Source organism: Erythrolamprus reginae, chromosome 2 (genome assembly GCF_031021105.1).
Source record: "Erythrolamprus reginae isolate rEryReg1 chromosome 2, rEryReg1.hap1, whole genome shotgun sequence".
Lineage (NCBI taxonomy): Eukaryota > Metazoa > Chordata > Lepidosauria > Squamata > Dipsadidae > Erythrolamprus > Erythrolamprus reginae.
Genome location: NC_091951.1, coordinates 226,409,160 through 226,425,988, shown reverse-complemented (window position 1 = coordinate 226,425,988; position 16,829 = coordinate 226,409,160). Strand labels below are relative to the sequence as shown.

At 40.6% G+C, this 16,829-nt stretch overlaps 1 protein-coding gene across 1 annotated transcript; it reads left to right on the top strand.

The window, feature by feature from the left end:
• Positions 1-3,430: 3,430 nt before the first annotated feature.
• LOC139159521 (RE1-silencing transcription factor B-like) lies at positions 3,431-9,725 on the top strand. The gene is made up of 3 exons (XM_070736831.1): positions 3,431-4,202; positions 5,469-5,552; positions 8,635-9,725. Exons 1-3 carry the CDS (start codon positions 3,431-3,433, stop codon positions 9,723-9,725), a joined length of 1,947 nt encoding a protein of 648 aa, XP_070592932.1.
• Positions 9,726-16,829: the final 7,104 nt, after the last annotated feature.

Below are 16,829 nucleotides of genomic sequence, written 5' to 3'. Positions count from 1 at the left end.
TGGAAATCTAAATCAATCAATCAATCAATCAATCAATAAACAAACAAACAAACAAACAAATGTATTTATTTATTTTATCTTGTTGGGGAAATATTGATAATTTATTGCTTTAATGATGTGCCTCAGTTCCAGAAAGTTAATTAAGTACATTGTGGGAACAGGACCAGCATATTTAATACCAGTATGCAGTCCTGGTTTTCCTTTCACCCAAAGTAAAGCAAACATAAATTGAGGTTTTTGACTTATGAATCCCTGGATATTGAAATTCAGCAACTGCGCCTAAGTCATGCAATCTGCTTTATGCACCATCTTTTTAAAGGCAATCATAATTCACAGGAGAGTCTCCAGGAGGAGCGAGGCAAGAGCCAGTTTACCTAATTTAAGATGGCACAGCTTTGCTTTTCAATCAAGCTACTTCTCCCACCCACCTCCCTTCCCCCCTTTAGGATACTCCTCTTCTGCTGCCAACCAGGACGTCAAAATAAGCCCCCACACCAACCCCAGACAAGAAAGGGCCACTAAAAAAACATGACTGCGCGTGAGCACCAGACAGGTTTCGAGGCTCCCGACACCGCGCGGGCCAAAACCCTGACCTGGCGTGAGGGGGAGGGGCGGGTCAGCGCAGGGCAGTAATTGGATCGGGTTAGGATGGGCGAGGCCGGCTCTCTCCTCGCGGCGGCGGCTGCCGTTGCAGGCGCGTGGTGAGCGCTGGAATGCGCGGACCTTCGCCGTTGGCCTGCGCGGACCCTTGACTCCCGAGGAGGGCTTTCCCAGGCGAGCGCAGAGAAGGAGAAGAAGCGGGAGAGGTGTAAGGAGCCCACGGCCGGGCTTGGAAAGTTGGGGTGCGCTAGAGGGACGAGGACGACATTGAGCTGGCGGTTTGGAGGAACGCGGGAGCGAGCTTGTGGCGCTGTCCAGGGCTGATCTGGAGGAGGCTTGTTCGTGCTTAGCTTCGGCGCTGTTGCTCATGGGACAGCGGTCGGAGGGGATGGAGTGAGCGGTTGGGGAAAGCCGAGCCGAGCAGGCGGGGAGGACTTGGCGAGCGGAGGTGCCTCTCAGGAAGGAAGCCCCTGGAAGGAGCCCCAGAGGAGAAGTCTCCCTCTTTGCCGGGGGAGGCTTGCCACCCCGGTTCCCTTCTCTTCTCACCACGGGTTGTTATTTCCTTGCTGCAGGAAGAAGGGAAGGAAGTTTGGCGGGGAGGAGCCGCCTCCGCCGTCGTCTCCCTCGCTGCGGAGAGTTGCCGAGGAGGAGGCCGCAGCAGCAGGAGGAACAGCAGCCGCCCTGCTTTTTGGAGCTGGACAGCGATTTCTCGCCGTCCCCGCTTTCGGACCCCTTCGGCGCCAGCGGTGAGGTTGAGGGTGGCGGCGGTGACCTTGGGCTCCGCGCCCTGCACGGATGGAGAAGCCCAGAGGCGTTGGTGGGGGGGGGGGGGGGGCTCGGAGGTGGGAGTTGGGCCTCGATCGCCTTCTCTCCCCCTCCACGCTTTACCCCCCCCCCTCCACCGATGCGAAGGTCTCCTTTCTCGCCTTCCGGAGTCGGGGGGGGGGAGCCTCCTTGATCTCCTCGACCCATGCCCTCCGCCTTCTATGGCATCGTGGAGGGAGATCGGGGGCGAAGAGTCGAGGAAGATTCTTGCTTAAGGGTTAGGGGTGGAGTGGGTGGTTCTGGTTTTTTTTAAGGGGTGGGTTGAGGAGCTCCTGTCGGCACTTCCCCCATTTCTCTTAGATCGGGGAGCTGCTTCAAGGAGGGAGGGGGGGGAAAACCAAGTCCCCACCCGCTTTCGCTGCCGCCTTGGGGGGAGGGCGGCCGAGAGAAACTTATGGGCGAATCTCCTTCGTCTTCGGCGACTTTTTCAAGAAAGTTACGGAGGAGCTGGAACTTTTGGGAGGAGAGTTTAAAGCCCAAAAAAAAGGAGGAAAGGAAAAGCGGTAGAGGACGCGTCCGCGGAGGCCTTGAGTTTGCCCGAGTTGGAATCTCTGCTTGCGAGGCAAAGAGTTTTGCGAAAGAGAGCTTTGTGCTCCTACTTGGTATTTGAGAAAATGCCTATTTCTGGAATGCAACAGCCGCCGCTGCCGCTGGTTGGCTGGGCTGGCAATGGACATTCATAGAGTGAGGGGCTTTTTAGACTGCAAACTTTTGGACTCCTATCCTTGTGCTTCGTTTAAATATATTTACGGAGTGGGAACTTGGTGGAGCTTCAAAATCAGTTGTACATAGAATCAAGGACTGAAGGCCCCAAAGGTTGCTGCTCTATTTAAAAGATTCTTTCTGGCTTTTGAAAACTTTCAAGTTGAAATACAGTTCGCTTCCTCTGATAAGAAGCAATTTCAGATATAGATCAGAGAATTACGGATCTTTTTAGGTTTAGACCAGAGCAAGCGAGCATATGTAAATTAAAATCACCCCATGCTGTTAGTTTAATTTCAAGACTGAATAGCCCACCCAGCAGGGTAACAAGGGTTCATGGATTTAATTAGAATCTTACCAAATGCATACTGGTTTAAATGTTTGAAAATAAATTGATCACATGTGATTATCAAATATTCTTACTGACGTGGATTCCTACATAATATAGTAGTCTGGAAACGTTAATTTTCAGTAATTTCATAATGGCTGTGTTCATGTAACATAGTGCACAACAAACTAATGTGACACATTTTAAACCTAGTATTTTGGGTGAACTCTGCCTGAGTTATTCGTTAATGGTTCAGTGAGTTGTCCAACCGTAGAAAATTAGATTAATTCCATAAAATGCTCTGCAAACATAGTAAGTGGCTATGAGGTTTTGTTTTGGTTTTGGTTTAGCCTAGCATGATATGCAGACAAGGCCATTATGGTTTGTGCAACAACTATAGTTAAAAGTTCTGGTTGAACATATGTGATCCCAGTCAGTGTTTTAAATAAAAGTTGCATAGGACCTTATTTACAGTTATATTGCTTGAAATCTAATTTCAGCAGCAATATATAGTACATAATAAATACATTTTTACACCAGGCAACTGATAATTGTATTACGCTATTAAGTACTGCCAGTAAAATACAGGGCAGTCAACTTTGCCTCATAGAAGTTAATTTATGTATAGGCATGATTCAAGATAAGTGAAAAATCACAGTTAAGAAATGGACATTTGAGCATTATCTTTAATTAGCTCATCTCTATGACCTTTATTAACCATGGTTTTAGATTATTTGTTCTTTCTTTCCCTGTAGAAGTTTTATGTAATTGAAGTTAACTCAGGTGTTCTAGGTTTTTACCGTACTTAATGGAAGTAGTTTTAATTTTATTTAGATTTTATTGACAGCCATGTTGTGTTTTTTTGTTATGTACAAAAGAGACCAGTGAGTATAGTATGGTTTACTTACAAAATTCATCTTAAAAGTATGGTTTGTTAATTTACCAATTGTTTCTTTTTTTAACAGAATTATTGTTATGACAATGCAAGTGTTGGGTCAATCTGGTGGCAGCAGCCCATTTTCTAGCAATACTAACCTTAACATGGCACTGTCAAACGACATGTATGACTTTTCTGAACTTTCCAAAGCTGAAGTGGCAGCACCTCAACTTATTATGCTGGCAAATGTGGCCCTCACGGGCGAAGTTAATGGCAACTGTTGTGATTATATGGTTGGTGAGGAGAGGCAAATGGCTGAACTGACAACCGTGGGTAACACCAATTTTTCAGACAGTGATGGAGAAGGAATGGATAATTCACAAAGAGCAGAGAATGACTCTGAAGAAATAGAAGATATAGACATAGACCTTATTACTCCTGAGGTTCATGATGCGGAAGCAACTGGACTATCAGAGTCTACTGTTCCTCACTCTTCTGATCAAGAAAAAGTCTTTTCATTGGAAGCACAAGATGCTCAGGGGAGCATAGATGACAAAAGTAAGGGTTTGAAGAACAAACCATTTCGTTGCAAGCCATGCCAGTATGAGGCAGAGTCTGAGGAAGAGTTTGTCCATCATATTCGGGTACACAGTGCCAAGAAATTCATTGTAGAAGAAAAAGCTGAGAAGCATGGCCAGGTTGAAGAAAATGACACTAGCACTACAGAGGAAATTGATTTTTCTAAGGGGCCTATAAGATGTGATCGCTGTGGTTATAACACTAACAGATATGATCATTGTTTGGCTCACTTGTGCTCCTACTTTTCGAATCGGAAGAATAACTACGTGCAGCATATTCGAACTCATACAGGTATGTGTTGCAGCTTTTTGAAATCTGTTAATGAGCAATTGTATAGATTATATTTGCAACATTCATTCCATCAAACTAACAGTCCTCTGGGTCTGCTTTATAGCTAGAGCCTTTTGGAGTAGATTTGAAGTTGATCGATGGAAAAAGGGATATCTCCCATTGTGAATGGAAGTGATTTCAATACCTAATGTAGGGAAAATAAAATTGTCCACCTACCAGGCATACTGTGTTCCTACTGAAAGCCGTATAATACATTTCGGGACTGGAACAGCCTTTCAATTTAATGCACCATAACTATTCCAGAGCAGTCAATTTATTTAATATTTATTGTTGATATATACTTTCTAGTACATTCTTGATGTAAAATGTTGTTATGGTTTCTAAATTAGAGGATGTTTAGGATTGGACCAATTTAAGAAAATTGGTTTGGATTTAAGTTTAGGTTTGTTAAGGTAAATTAGATATAAACTACATTTAGCTTGATTTTACCTTTAACTAACTGATACTAACACAATTTATATAAAGCTTTTCTTTTCATTCTTCACTGATTTTATGATTGTATTTGTTCATTGAAGAAAAATGGTTGCTTTTATAATTTGAGGTAAATAGGATACGTTCAGTATGCAGTCATGAAAATATTATTTCTTATGAATCACTCTATAACTCAAATCTTATGAGCCATCCATTCCCAGTTTCTTCCAAGTCCTCTGGTATTCCTCCCATTTGCAATGAGAGTTTAGAAGAAATAAGAAACTGGGAGAGTCTTCTATTCTTTTTTATTAGGAAGTAAGAGTTTTGTTTGATACAGGAACTTACGATCCTAGAGTACAATCCCTGTTTTCCCCAGTTTTAAAGTAACAGAGCAGAGCAGTCTACCAATTGTGCAGTGATTTTCACTGTCTCTGTCATTCTAAAGTTAGGAAAGGAGGGGTGATGATTGCTAGTCAATCATGTGATGACTGTGAAAACTATAATGTGTAGGTGGAAGGAAGGGCAGTTTGGAAGCTTCTGAGGGAGAGCATTTTCTAACAGTGCTCAAGCACGCTATCTTAGCCGAGTTTTCCTGCTGCAGAAAAATATTTATTTTGTATTCCTGGATAACAGCTAGGTTTACAAAGCAAGAGAATTACTTTTTAGGTGAAATATGGCAGCTTGTGAATGTGATAGGATTATTAATGTTTGCTGTATTTGCCAGCTATGTTGAATTCTGGGAAAATAATTATGACAACAGATTTTATACTTAATTTTAATGCTCTGTTTTCACAGGCGAGCGTCCCTACCAATGTTCTATGTGTCCTTATTCAAGTTCTCAGAAGACTCATTTAACGAGACATATGCGTACTCATTCAGGTTGGTAAAAAGGCAGTTCCAAAGGATTAAGATGGTATTTTAATACATGCAAGGTTGCAGGCAGCATTTCAGAGTTTTCCATATTAAAGCTAGCAATGCAGGGCTACATCAGCCAAGAAAAAGAAAAAACAGAAAGCAATTATTTTATGGTGCTAATTTCTGTTAAGTATCACATATGTTTGTTGATGTTCAGACTTTAAGCCTTTTAGGAAGATAAATGTTAATTCTTGATTAGATGTAAAATTCAGTCTGCATTATTTTCTCAAATCCTATAGAAAATATTCACTACTTTGGGAACAGTTTTATATATTTTATGCATCAGAACACATAAAGTGCTTTCTAAAATGGGAATGTGATAGATATATTTGGTTATCATATGGATTGTGGGAAGGTCTGACATTTGAGGGTATACCATGTTGCTAACCTGATCTTAAATTACATATTGCAGTATTAATTATCCATATTATATATGAATTGGTTACACTGCAAAATAATGCCTTATTGAAAAGTTCTGAGGAAAAAAACCACTATTATAGACAGTATTAAAGTAACAGTTGCTGATGTAGCAGCAGCAGTTTCTGTAGCCTGGCCCTTGGATTCTTTGCTGACCCACAGAGCCTTTGTTTTTGGTGTTACTGGCTCTGTAGCAGCTGCAATTTGCTTTTTAGAGTAGGAGCACAATTCATTATGGGGAGATAGAGATACTGTAACCATCATCTCTAAGCTTAGAATTGAGTGAGTGGTATATATCTGTCATGGTGAACCTATGGCACGTGTGCCATTAGTGGCACACAGCCCTCTCCACAGGCACACAAGCTCCACTTGATTGACCAGCTCAGCTCCACTGCGCATGAGCAAGTGCCTTGCCGTTGGCCAGTTGATTTTTGGGTCAGACAAACTCATGCTTTCTCCTCACTTTCTGCAGTCCATGTCTTCCCATATCTCTGGAGATTCCACCCCAGTGTTGTTTGGGCATGCAAGGCTTCCTCCTCCAGCTCCATTTGGGGATGGGAGGCTTCCCCTCCCCCAGCTCTGTTTGGGGAAAGAGGCTCTTCCCCCTCCCACCACTGTTTTGGGATGGGGGGCAAAACGTGAGGTGGCCATTGTGCATGTGCGCATGTGCAGGGGGAGGGTCATGCGGGAAGGGGCATTGCATCATATGTGTGGGCACTTGCACATGTGTGACAGTGCACATGCACACACTTTCGGCACCTGAGAGAAAAAGGGTTCATCATCACTAGTATATATAGCATGCTATCAGTGACACCTGTAGTAGCAGTGCAGTAAGGTTGTTTTAATTTGAAGCCTGTGAGAAACATTTTAAAACTCTTATTGCCTAATCTACAGGATGTTTTTTTGTACTTGTATGTTTTCTTTTGGGTTATCTGTGCCACTTAACTAAACATACAACAGATAGTGGTAGTTGAAATCTATGCCCAAAGTTAGGGCTATTGTATCACTTCTACAGCCGTGTGATGAAAATTTGGGAGCTTGGCACCCTGCCCATACTTATGACTGCAGGTGCTTTAACTTTCCCCATCTCTGCTGTTTTACAGCCCCCTACATTCTGTGGCTCCCGCTGCCCAGCTAAACTTTGCCATTTTTTTTGCTTCTGCTGCTGACCAAGCACACCCAGGGTGGCCTTTGTGAGGCAGCTGCTGGGGCCTTCTAGAGACCATGTATGGCCTTCTCCAAATCATGTACAGCCTTGTGAGGTTTTGAACCCTTCCAAAGCCTTGTGAGAAGGCCATACATGAGCTGGCAAGGCTACATGCTGTTTGGAGAATAGTGCAAGTGGCTTTGGAAGAAGGCCTACCAAGGCTAGCAGCCAAAGGCCACGCTGGACATGCCTTGTCATTACTGTAATAGGGCAAAGAAGACCGTGAAGATCAGTTGGCATGGTGGAATACAGGGCAGCAAATGTCTTCTTAGAGATGGGGGAACAACAGCTGCTTTGCTCTGCCCTGTTGGAGATTTCTGGGCATTGGATGTTTTCTGGGTGTTTAGTGCATCCTGAATACCGTCTTCTTTCATTCCGTTGTGGACATTTCTTGGGCATTTGGCACTTCCCAGGATGTAGCGCATTTGCATCACACTGCTGGGCCAGGCTGGAGTGACTGAGACTTCCGTGGTGGCTGTGGCCTCCTTGTACTCGCACTGCACTAAACACCCTTCCAGAGTTGCATATGGTCTATTTTGGGCCTCCCCTAATCCCTGAAGCCCCCCACCATACCCCCATCTACCTGGGGCTCCCTCTAAACAACCAGTGATTCTATTTTAATGATGGCATGTGACATCTCATTTTATGACCATTTCACTTCCAGTCCAGTTGTGGTCGTAGGTTGAAGACTATCTGTATGGACTTCTACTTTTACTGTAAACATTCCCCATTGTTCCTTCAATTTGCTCTGTTCAAATGTGAGTGTTATTGTCTATTTGGGAGAATAACACCAGAAGAGTGATATCAGCACAGTTGAAGGAAACTGCATTTGCATAATTACAAAAAGCAAACAAACCCACAAACTATTTACCCCTATTCAGTTTGCTCAGCTACGTAATTTTGCAAACATTTTGAAACAATATGGAAGTTAAATTACAGCAGTTTATTCATCATTTTTGCTCAGAATATTAAAGTATTCCTTATTTCCAAATGGTTGGATATACAGTCTAAGTATTAAAATATTATGTTGCCGGGAGTGGGGTGGGGAAACGGTTATTCCTTCATTGAGAGTATATTTTCTTTTGGGGTATGTACAATAATTGTGTAAGATAATTATTCACCTATAATTTCCATTTTTCTACATTGCTTTCAATGGACCAGTTTGGTTTGGATTCCAAATGCTAATAATACTATAGAGTGACCTTCTGGTATGTATATAACATAGATGGAATGTCTAATGATTTCTTGCATGGTTGTTTTCTTTCTTGTATTTTGTTGCTTTTTGTGAACATGTTAAGTGGAAAATCAAATTATTCTTAAATGCAAGAAGTTCAATAGCATGATGAACTGTATAAATCTGTAGCTGTACATAATTTGTGATTTGTAATGTAATGGTTATTAATTGCTTCTTCCTTGCTTTAGGTGAGAAGCCATTCAAATGTGAACAGTGCAGCTATGTGGCATCAAACCAGCATGAAGTGACTCGACATGCAAGGCAGGTTCATGATGGGCCCAAACCATTGGCTTGCCCCCACTGTGATTATAAAACAGCTGACAGAAGCAATTTCGAGAAGCACGTTGAACTCCATGTCAGCCCTCGTCAGTTCCTTTGCCCAGCTTGTGAATATGCTGCATCCAAGAAATGTAACTTGCAGTATAATATCAAATCCAGGCACCCTGACTGCTGTGATATCACAATGGATGTCTCAAAAGTAAGATTAAGAACTAAGAAGAATGAAGTTAACACCTCTGAGAACATTAACACAGAGAGTAAACTAGATAGGAAAAGAATTGCAGATGAAGCTTCTGATCCTGAAGAATGTTTTCCTGCCCGTAAAAAACAAAGGAAGACATATGATACTTCTTCCAGTGAGCAGGAACCTGTGCTTCCCATTGAGGGAGAGAATCAATTTGCACCTGAAAATAACATATATCAAGAGCTACAGGAACAGCAGGTGGACACAAATATCCCAGAAGAGATCGAAACCCAAGAAATATTGACAGGGCAAGAGGAGATTGCAAAAGATGTTTCAGAGAATAACACTGAAACAGGACTGGCAGTTATGCCTGGGACCAGCTCTAAGGATTCAGATGCCAACGTAGAAAAAGAAGAAATGGATATTTCATCAGATTTATGCCAAGATATTGAGATGACAGAAATCTGTGAGATGGAAAGTGTGACTGATCCAGATTTAGTACAAGAAATACCATCAGTGCAAACATGCGACAAAGAGATAATGAGTAACGCACATCAAGAAGATGTCTGTTCTACACAACAATTACAGGCTGAAGACCCAGCAGGAGCTCAACCTTACCAAACCCCAGAAAAACAGGCACACAATACTGGAGCAGATTTCGCTTCATCATCACCAAGTGGCACAGCAGTGAATGAAAATCAAGACGTGGAAGAGGACGAAGGTGTCCATATCCTATATGTTCAAGTGTGTCCGTATGTTTCTGATTATCAGAGTGCTTGCCAGTCCCCCAGTGGGGATGTTCTATATATAGATTGAGTGATCAGGGAGGCACCAATTGGAATAACTTATTCCATGCAGAACCTCTTCCTTGAAAAGGTGAGCATGAATTTTGGATACAAATCCTGAGGCTGCTGATCCATGATTAATAACTCCTTGAAAATTTGCCAAGTACGCAGGCCATGTTTGATAACAAAGTTGTTATATAAATGGAATCTTAGAAATACAAAAAAACATATAACTTTGATGCTCCTAGTAGAATCTGCTTTGGTTCTTGTTTATCTTAATGTGTTAGTATGGTGAGTGCTTAAAAAACTCAGCTGTACAAGAAACACAATGGCTTATTTTGTAAAAAGAGCACTTTTGGGGGGAAAATGAGGTTTACTAGCAGTAAAAATTCATGAACGTATTTTTAATTTGCATATAAATTTCAGGTCCCCCAATCATGATCAGCAAGCCAAAATCTTGAAGTTCTTTCCATCTATTGATTGGTGAATCCATAATTTGGTAAATACTTCTATAACAAGGTCATTTCCTTTTGTGCTTTAAGATGAGAAAAATGTTGCACATAATTATTTTATCTTTACCTATGCAGTTTACGTCTTTAGAAATTTAGTATTTTTGTTGTATATGTACATTTTATATATGCATGTTTAGTTTTGTTAAATCATTTTCTTCCCTTAATGTTGACACTTTGAGATTTGTTGCTTATCATGGCCAGTATTGTCTGCTTCTTTTGATTTCCTGATTCTATGTTGGTTGATAACCTATACAATTGCTTTAATACTTTTAATGATATCATTTTGGACAAATATTTCTGTACATTTCTGATTTAACTGTTAAGGGTTCCACAAATAAGTCTTGTGTTCCTACCATATTAGCTTCAATAGAATTGCGTATGGGGCTCTCTCTAATGAAAGTTTTGAACTCATCCTTCTATTAGGGAGGTTATTTAAACTTAAATCCATATGTACATTTCCATTTAGAAGAGCTTTCTTAATTAGAAAAAAACCCATGGTAATTTTTTTATTTTTAAAATGTATTTAAAGAAGCCATCTTTAAATAAAAGCTCTGCTTCCGCCCCAGCTTCTCAATCCTTCCCCTTTGATTCTTGGAGCGTTGGTACGCTCCACTTGAAGAGCCTTACTGCCCCCGCTGCCGCCAATTTTCTTGCCGCCGATTTTGCCACCGCAGATCCCTCAGCTGTTTGGCGGCCCATGTGTCTTCAGTTGGCCGCCGTGTTGGTCGGAGGTGCAGTCTGGGAAGTGGCGGTCAAGGCTCAGCCCCCTCGCCGGACCATCTCCTTTAGGCATCGGCGCCGCTTGGGGAGGAGCCCTCGGTGGCCATGGGCGAGCCTCCAGATTCGGAGGGAGAAGACAGCCCGATGGATGGGTGGCTACCCGCCTGCAGCAACAAAGGGGGCCGACGGTTTCGGCTGGTCAGTGTTGGGAGCTGCTCCTCCGCTTTTGTGATGCCACCGCCAATTTTGCTGCCACCGATTTCACTGCCGCCGGCGGTCTGGTGGCCCACATGTTGGGCCGCCAGACAGCGGAGAGGCCAGGCGGCACTGAAATTGGTGGCAGAAAAATTGGCTGCCTCCGAATCTGGAGGCAGCGGTAAAATTGGCGGCAGCAGCAGCAATAGCAGATATGTGCGGGCCGCCGAGCAGCTGAGATGCGTGGCCTCCACTCCAGCCTCTGCCGCCACCACCTGCGCCCTAGAGCGCAGCAAAGCCCCCATTTCAGTGAGTGTTAATTATACTCTGTTAGGTAAAATGATCTTGACAGAATGAAATTGCTCATTTCAAAGTTTAGAAATCAGAAAAATTCTGATAAGCAACAAATCTTGAAAATGTCAGTTGTAAAAATTTCCATTTCCAAGTTCTAAGCATCCTGATCTTTTTCTAATTCACATAAAGAGAAATTGAAATGGTCAGACATCTGAAGAATAAATGTTCAGGCACAGGGAGAGAAGCACAACTTTATTTTAAAGACTTTATTAATAGATAACATTTGCTTGAACTTTCTGAAAACACAATGAAAAGCTACATATAGCAAAACTGAGCATGCAACCTTTCGTTTTTGTTCATTTTGAAATATTTTTTGTTTTTGTAAATGTATAGGTGTAAGTGTGCTTTCTAATGCAGCAAATTAGCAGATATGAAAACTTGTATTGTCAAAGTCCAGAATCTGCTGCAAAGCCCCTTTGCTGTATTCTTGAATTGTGTTGACTCATGTCTTATTGTGTGTGCATGAGAAGCTCTTGATTACATCTCCAGATGGCTCTCAAGAGACTTTTATTTGCTGCTTCAGAAATATTGAACAAACTATACTTTGAATTATATTTAATTTTTCCGTATTCCATTCTCTTTTGTCTTGGAAATGTTTATAGGTGTTTCAACATAATTAGACTGAATTGAGAAACCTAACACTTTTGTGGAGGTGTGGATGGCAGATTTGCAATAGAGGCCAAAGATCTGAGGGAGAAAAACCCTTTAGGACAAAAACAAATTGTGTAATATTAGTTCTCTGTGTGTGGAAAACTATGTCAAAACTTACTTCGCTGTGACAATCGTTGTCAACTGAGAATCAAGTTGCAACTATATTTATGTTGATCCATTAAATATTGTGGAAATGTCTTCCTAAACAGTTAGCTAAAGTAGCATTATTCACAGTTCTGTTGACGGATGTAAAATATTGTTTTATTTGAGCGTTGGACAGAGACTGGAAACTCCATTACTCTGTGGACTTTTTTTAATGTCTTCCTATTTTAAGAGAGATGCTTCCATTTTGTAAGAGCCATTGCGGCCTTGGTCTACATTTCTAGCATTTTTTAAACCAAGTTGGTTGGAGAGAAAAAAAGGCAGATATGTAGTAATAGTGTAAATCACGTCAGATAACTTGATGTATTAAAAATGATATATGACTTGAAATAGGTACTAGAAAATGATTAGAGATAAAGGTTTCATAGTAGAAGGGATTAGAAAACAGTGCCTGTATTCTGGAGCATGAGAATGCAAAGGAATGAAGTGTTAAAAGAACAAATATGCCAGTGAAACTATGATGATTTATTGGCTTTATAACTATCATAAATCCCAACATAACCTGTTGCTTGTTTAGAAAAAGACAGAATTACATGTTTTAAAGTATGCCAGTAAACAATGGAATGTCACTTCTATCTTCATGTAGCTAATGGATGAATAAATTAAGATTAAAAGTATAGATAACATGTTTGTTTAAGGTAGTTATTTTTTAAATTGAACATTAAAATTATAAGAATTTGGATATTTTTCCAGCTTCTCCTTACTGAAAGAAGGCTTGTTTTAGCAGCAGAGCTTATTGCAACATCTCAACTTGACAAATACATTATTAGTAAGTTATGTTGGGCACTATCGTTAGCACTGTTAGTATTTGTAGAAACAAATACTTGAACTAAATTCTACAAGTAAATTGAAGGATAATTAGGAGTTTGCAATACAACTGAAGATTGCTGCTATCTGGAACTTGATTCATACCTAAGGCAAGAGTGTCAACCCTGTTTAGTCTGAGGACTGCAATTCATATCCACAGCCAGCTGGAGGAAGAAGGATGCTTTCAAATGATTCATAAGGGTCACTGGAATGAACATTACGTTTCAACCTATTTAAAGCCTTTTGGAGGAGATCTAAGAGAATGGGAGCAGGAGGCATCACAGTGGTGAATTGCTCCAATTTTCACTCTTATTTTCCCTAGTGGTTTAAAAATTTCTGCCATATTATGGCTGTTTTTGTTATTTGAGATAGTTTTGGAACCCTCCTCCCTTTTAAAAATGAATAATTTGCTAAGGCCTTCTGTTTCTATTGTTATTCTAATTATTTTTTGGGGGGGAAACAAATTTTAAAAATTACACTACTGAAAAATGGCCATTTTAAGCTGAATTTCAGTGGTGTAACAAACTTGTTATAGGCAAACTGACAGGTCAGTTTCTGTACAGCAGTAATAATTTCAGTGTATAATATGTTTTGCTGATGAGTTGCAAACGGGTTCATTTAAATGTATTGAACTTTCACTATGTAGCTAACATGCTGAGGTACAGTACTGATATCCAAATAGGCTCAGGAATTGTTTCAATGAATATACAATTTTCCACCTCTAAATTTCAAATCACACTAGCTAAATAACACTTTTGTAAGCTGGCACTGAAATTTTTTATGTTTGGTTGCACTGTGTTTGATGCTTTTAACAGTGCAATACTTGTATTATTCTCTCAATTTAAACCAAAGGTAATTTGTTCGTGCTTGCTATCTACTGTAATGCATGAAGTGCTTTTATACATTTGTAATAGATGTAAAATCAGAACAGATCACATGTCCTGGTTTTTTAAAAAATTTACTTAAACTATGTATTTGTCTTTGTTCAAGTTATAAAGTGTTAAACTAAATTGCATATTAACTCTTGAGTGTATTTCCCCAAGCATAGTTATAAGGCAATAAACTTTGTTAAAGAATATGCATCGTGATAATTGGTCTTTTATTCATTCATGTGTTACAAATGCCTATTATATATGAATTTATGGTATGAAGACCTTCATTGGCTTAGTGAATGATAAGGGTGGATATATAATGATACCTCGTCTTACAAACCCCTTGTCATACAAACTTTTTGAGATACAAACCCAGGGTTTAGGATTTTTTTGCCTCTTCTTCCAAATTATTTTCACCTAGAAACCCAAGCCGCCACCAATGGGACGCCCCGCCTCTGGACTTCTGTTGCCAGCGAAGCGACCATTTTTGCACTGCTGGGATTCCCCTGAGGCTCCCCTCCATAGGAAACACCACCTCCAGACTTCCGTGTTTTTGCGATGCTGCAGGGGAATCCTAGCAGTGCAAAAACGGGTGCTTCGCTGGCAACGGAAGTCCGGAGGTGGAGTTTCCCAGCGAGGGGACCTGGGATTCCCCTGCAGCGTCACAAAAACACGCAAGTCCAGAGATGGGGTTTTCCATGGAGAGGAGCCTCAGGGGAATCCCAGCAGTGCAAAAACAGGTACTTTGGCTGGCAAAAGGGGTGGGTTTTGGGCTTGCATGCATTATTTGCTTTTCCATGGTTTCCTATGGGAAACATTGTTTCGTCTTACAAACTTTTCACCTTACAAACCTCGTCCCGGAACCAATTAAGTTCCAGCAGATGTGGTAGATAAATCCACAGTAACTGAATTTAAACATGCCTGGGATAAACATATATCCATCCTAAGATAAAATACAGAAAATAGTATAAGGGCACACTAGATGGGCCATGAGGTCTTTTTCTGCCGTCAGTCTTCTATGTTTCTATGTAAGACGAGGTATCACTGTATATATACTGTATTAGACAAGAAAAAACATACATACAACCATATTCATTCATATATACAAAGACGTATATACCAAAATGGAAGAAAATCAGAGTAGTTGCAGATTGGCCAAATCAATCACAATTTTTCATTAAGAAAACACATTTAAATGGGCAATGGATCCCTGCAATACATCAGATTGCAATGCACTTGATGTAGAACAGGATGTCTGTTAAATAACTTTTTGGCACTTAGGGTTACACTTAATTTATTGGGGAGAAAGGGGTTGTGTGGCAAAACCTATGCTGGGTGGATGATAATTAACAAGAGGATACTGCAGTATTTTGAACTTGCTTGAATCAACATTTCTTTGTTATTTTTCTGGTTTTGAAGGAGCAATGTTTTACTTTTATTAAATTAATTGAGACAGGTAATCCTTATTTTTTTTTAAAGATTTTACGATTTTATATGACCTGTTCTGTTATAAATTATATAATTAACACACATGCCTTGGAGTGGTAGCTTGTTGAGTTCTTCGCAATCATAACAGCGTTTCAGCATTATGAAGGTAACAAACAAAGGAACTTGGAGCCTGTACCTAAAGTTATCGCTATTGCCCTTCCTTTCAATCATAGGATTACAATCTGGGTGCTTATGAAGGGTGTGTGTGTGTGTCTACTCAGGGATTAAAACTCTGGTTTGGATTTCAGCAAGGAGGATTCTCAGCCCTGAGTTGGAGAGAGAGACTCGTGCTGCTGGGCCTACGAGAGTTTTTCCCACCCCACATTTCTTCCCTGGGATTCCCGTCTGCTTAACCACCTAAGAGAAGTGGGAATTCAGAAATTGTGGTTGTTGAACAAAGAGGTCACTTTGCTCAATGATTGAGATTCCTGTTCCAATTGTGGTAGTTAGGCAAGGTCTACCTGTTCTAATAAATACTGCTGCTTGCACATATTCTCTAAAATGATCTCGGAAGAAAAAAACATTAATGGTATCAGAAAGTATAATTCATTCTAAATTATAATTATGGTATAATTATATTATACCACAATTAAAATATATAATTATAATTATATATTATGGTATAATTCATTCTAAATTATAGAATGAAATCCAGTAAGCTTTGTTCCATAGAACCTGAGAGAGAGATAATTTCCCTCTCCATAGCTCCTGCTATTCACTTAGTATGTTCTCCAAAAGGCAATGGAACTCCCCAGAATAACCTGATGGGAGGGGAGCTCTGGAAAAGAATGGCAGCAAGAGAGATTTCCCCCACTGTGTGAAAAATAAAATAAACAAGTACAAATTGTAGCTTTTAAAAGGGGAAATTAAGGAATATTGAAGCAACAGAATACCAATAGATGAAAATAACATTTTAATTGACCTATGTACAATACTAAGTTTTTTCTGGAGATATATTCAGTTAGATGGATCTTACTTATTCATATCCAATATATGTCTATAGGATTGGAGCCTTACTGATTCTTATGCAACGGTAGCATATAATAAACTTCTGATGCTTTGAACCTCAACTCCTGTTGCTGGCTATTTGTGCCTGACGAGAGAGATGACTGGCCCAAAGTCACCCAACTGGCTTTCATGCCTAAGGCGGAATCTGAACTCATGGCCTGGTACCTTAACCACTGGACCAAATTGCTCTCTACTATTCCAAATTTAAGTGGAAAGATGCAACAATTTTGAAGCAGGAGATATTTCTGCAACTGAAATGCTGTATCATGAAAGACAATAAATGAGACCATGGTACTGCTGGGGAAATGCATATTTTGCAGCAGGCAGAATAGAGGTTGCAACACTAGGGATAATAAAATTAGTGAT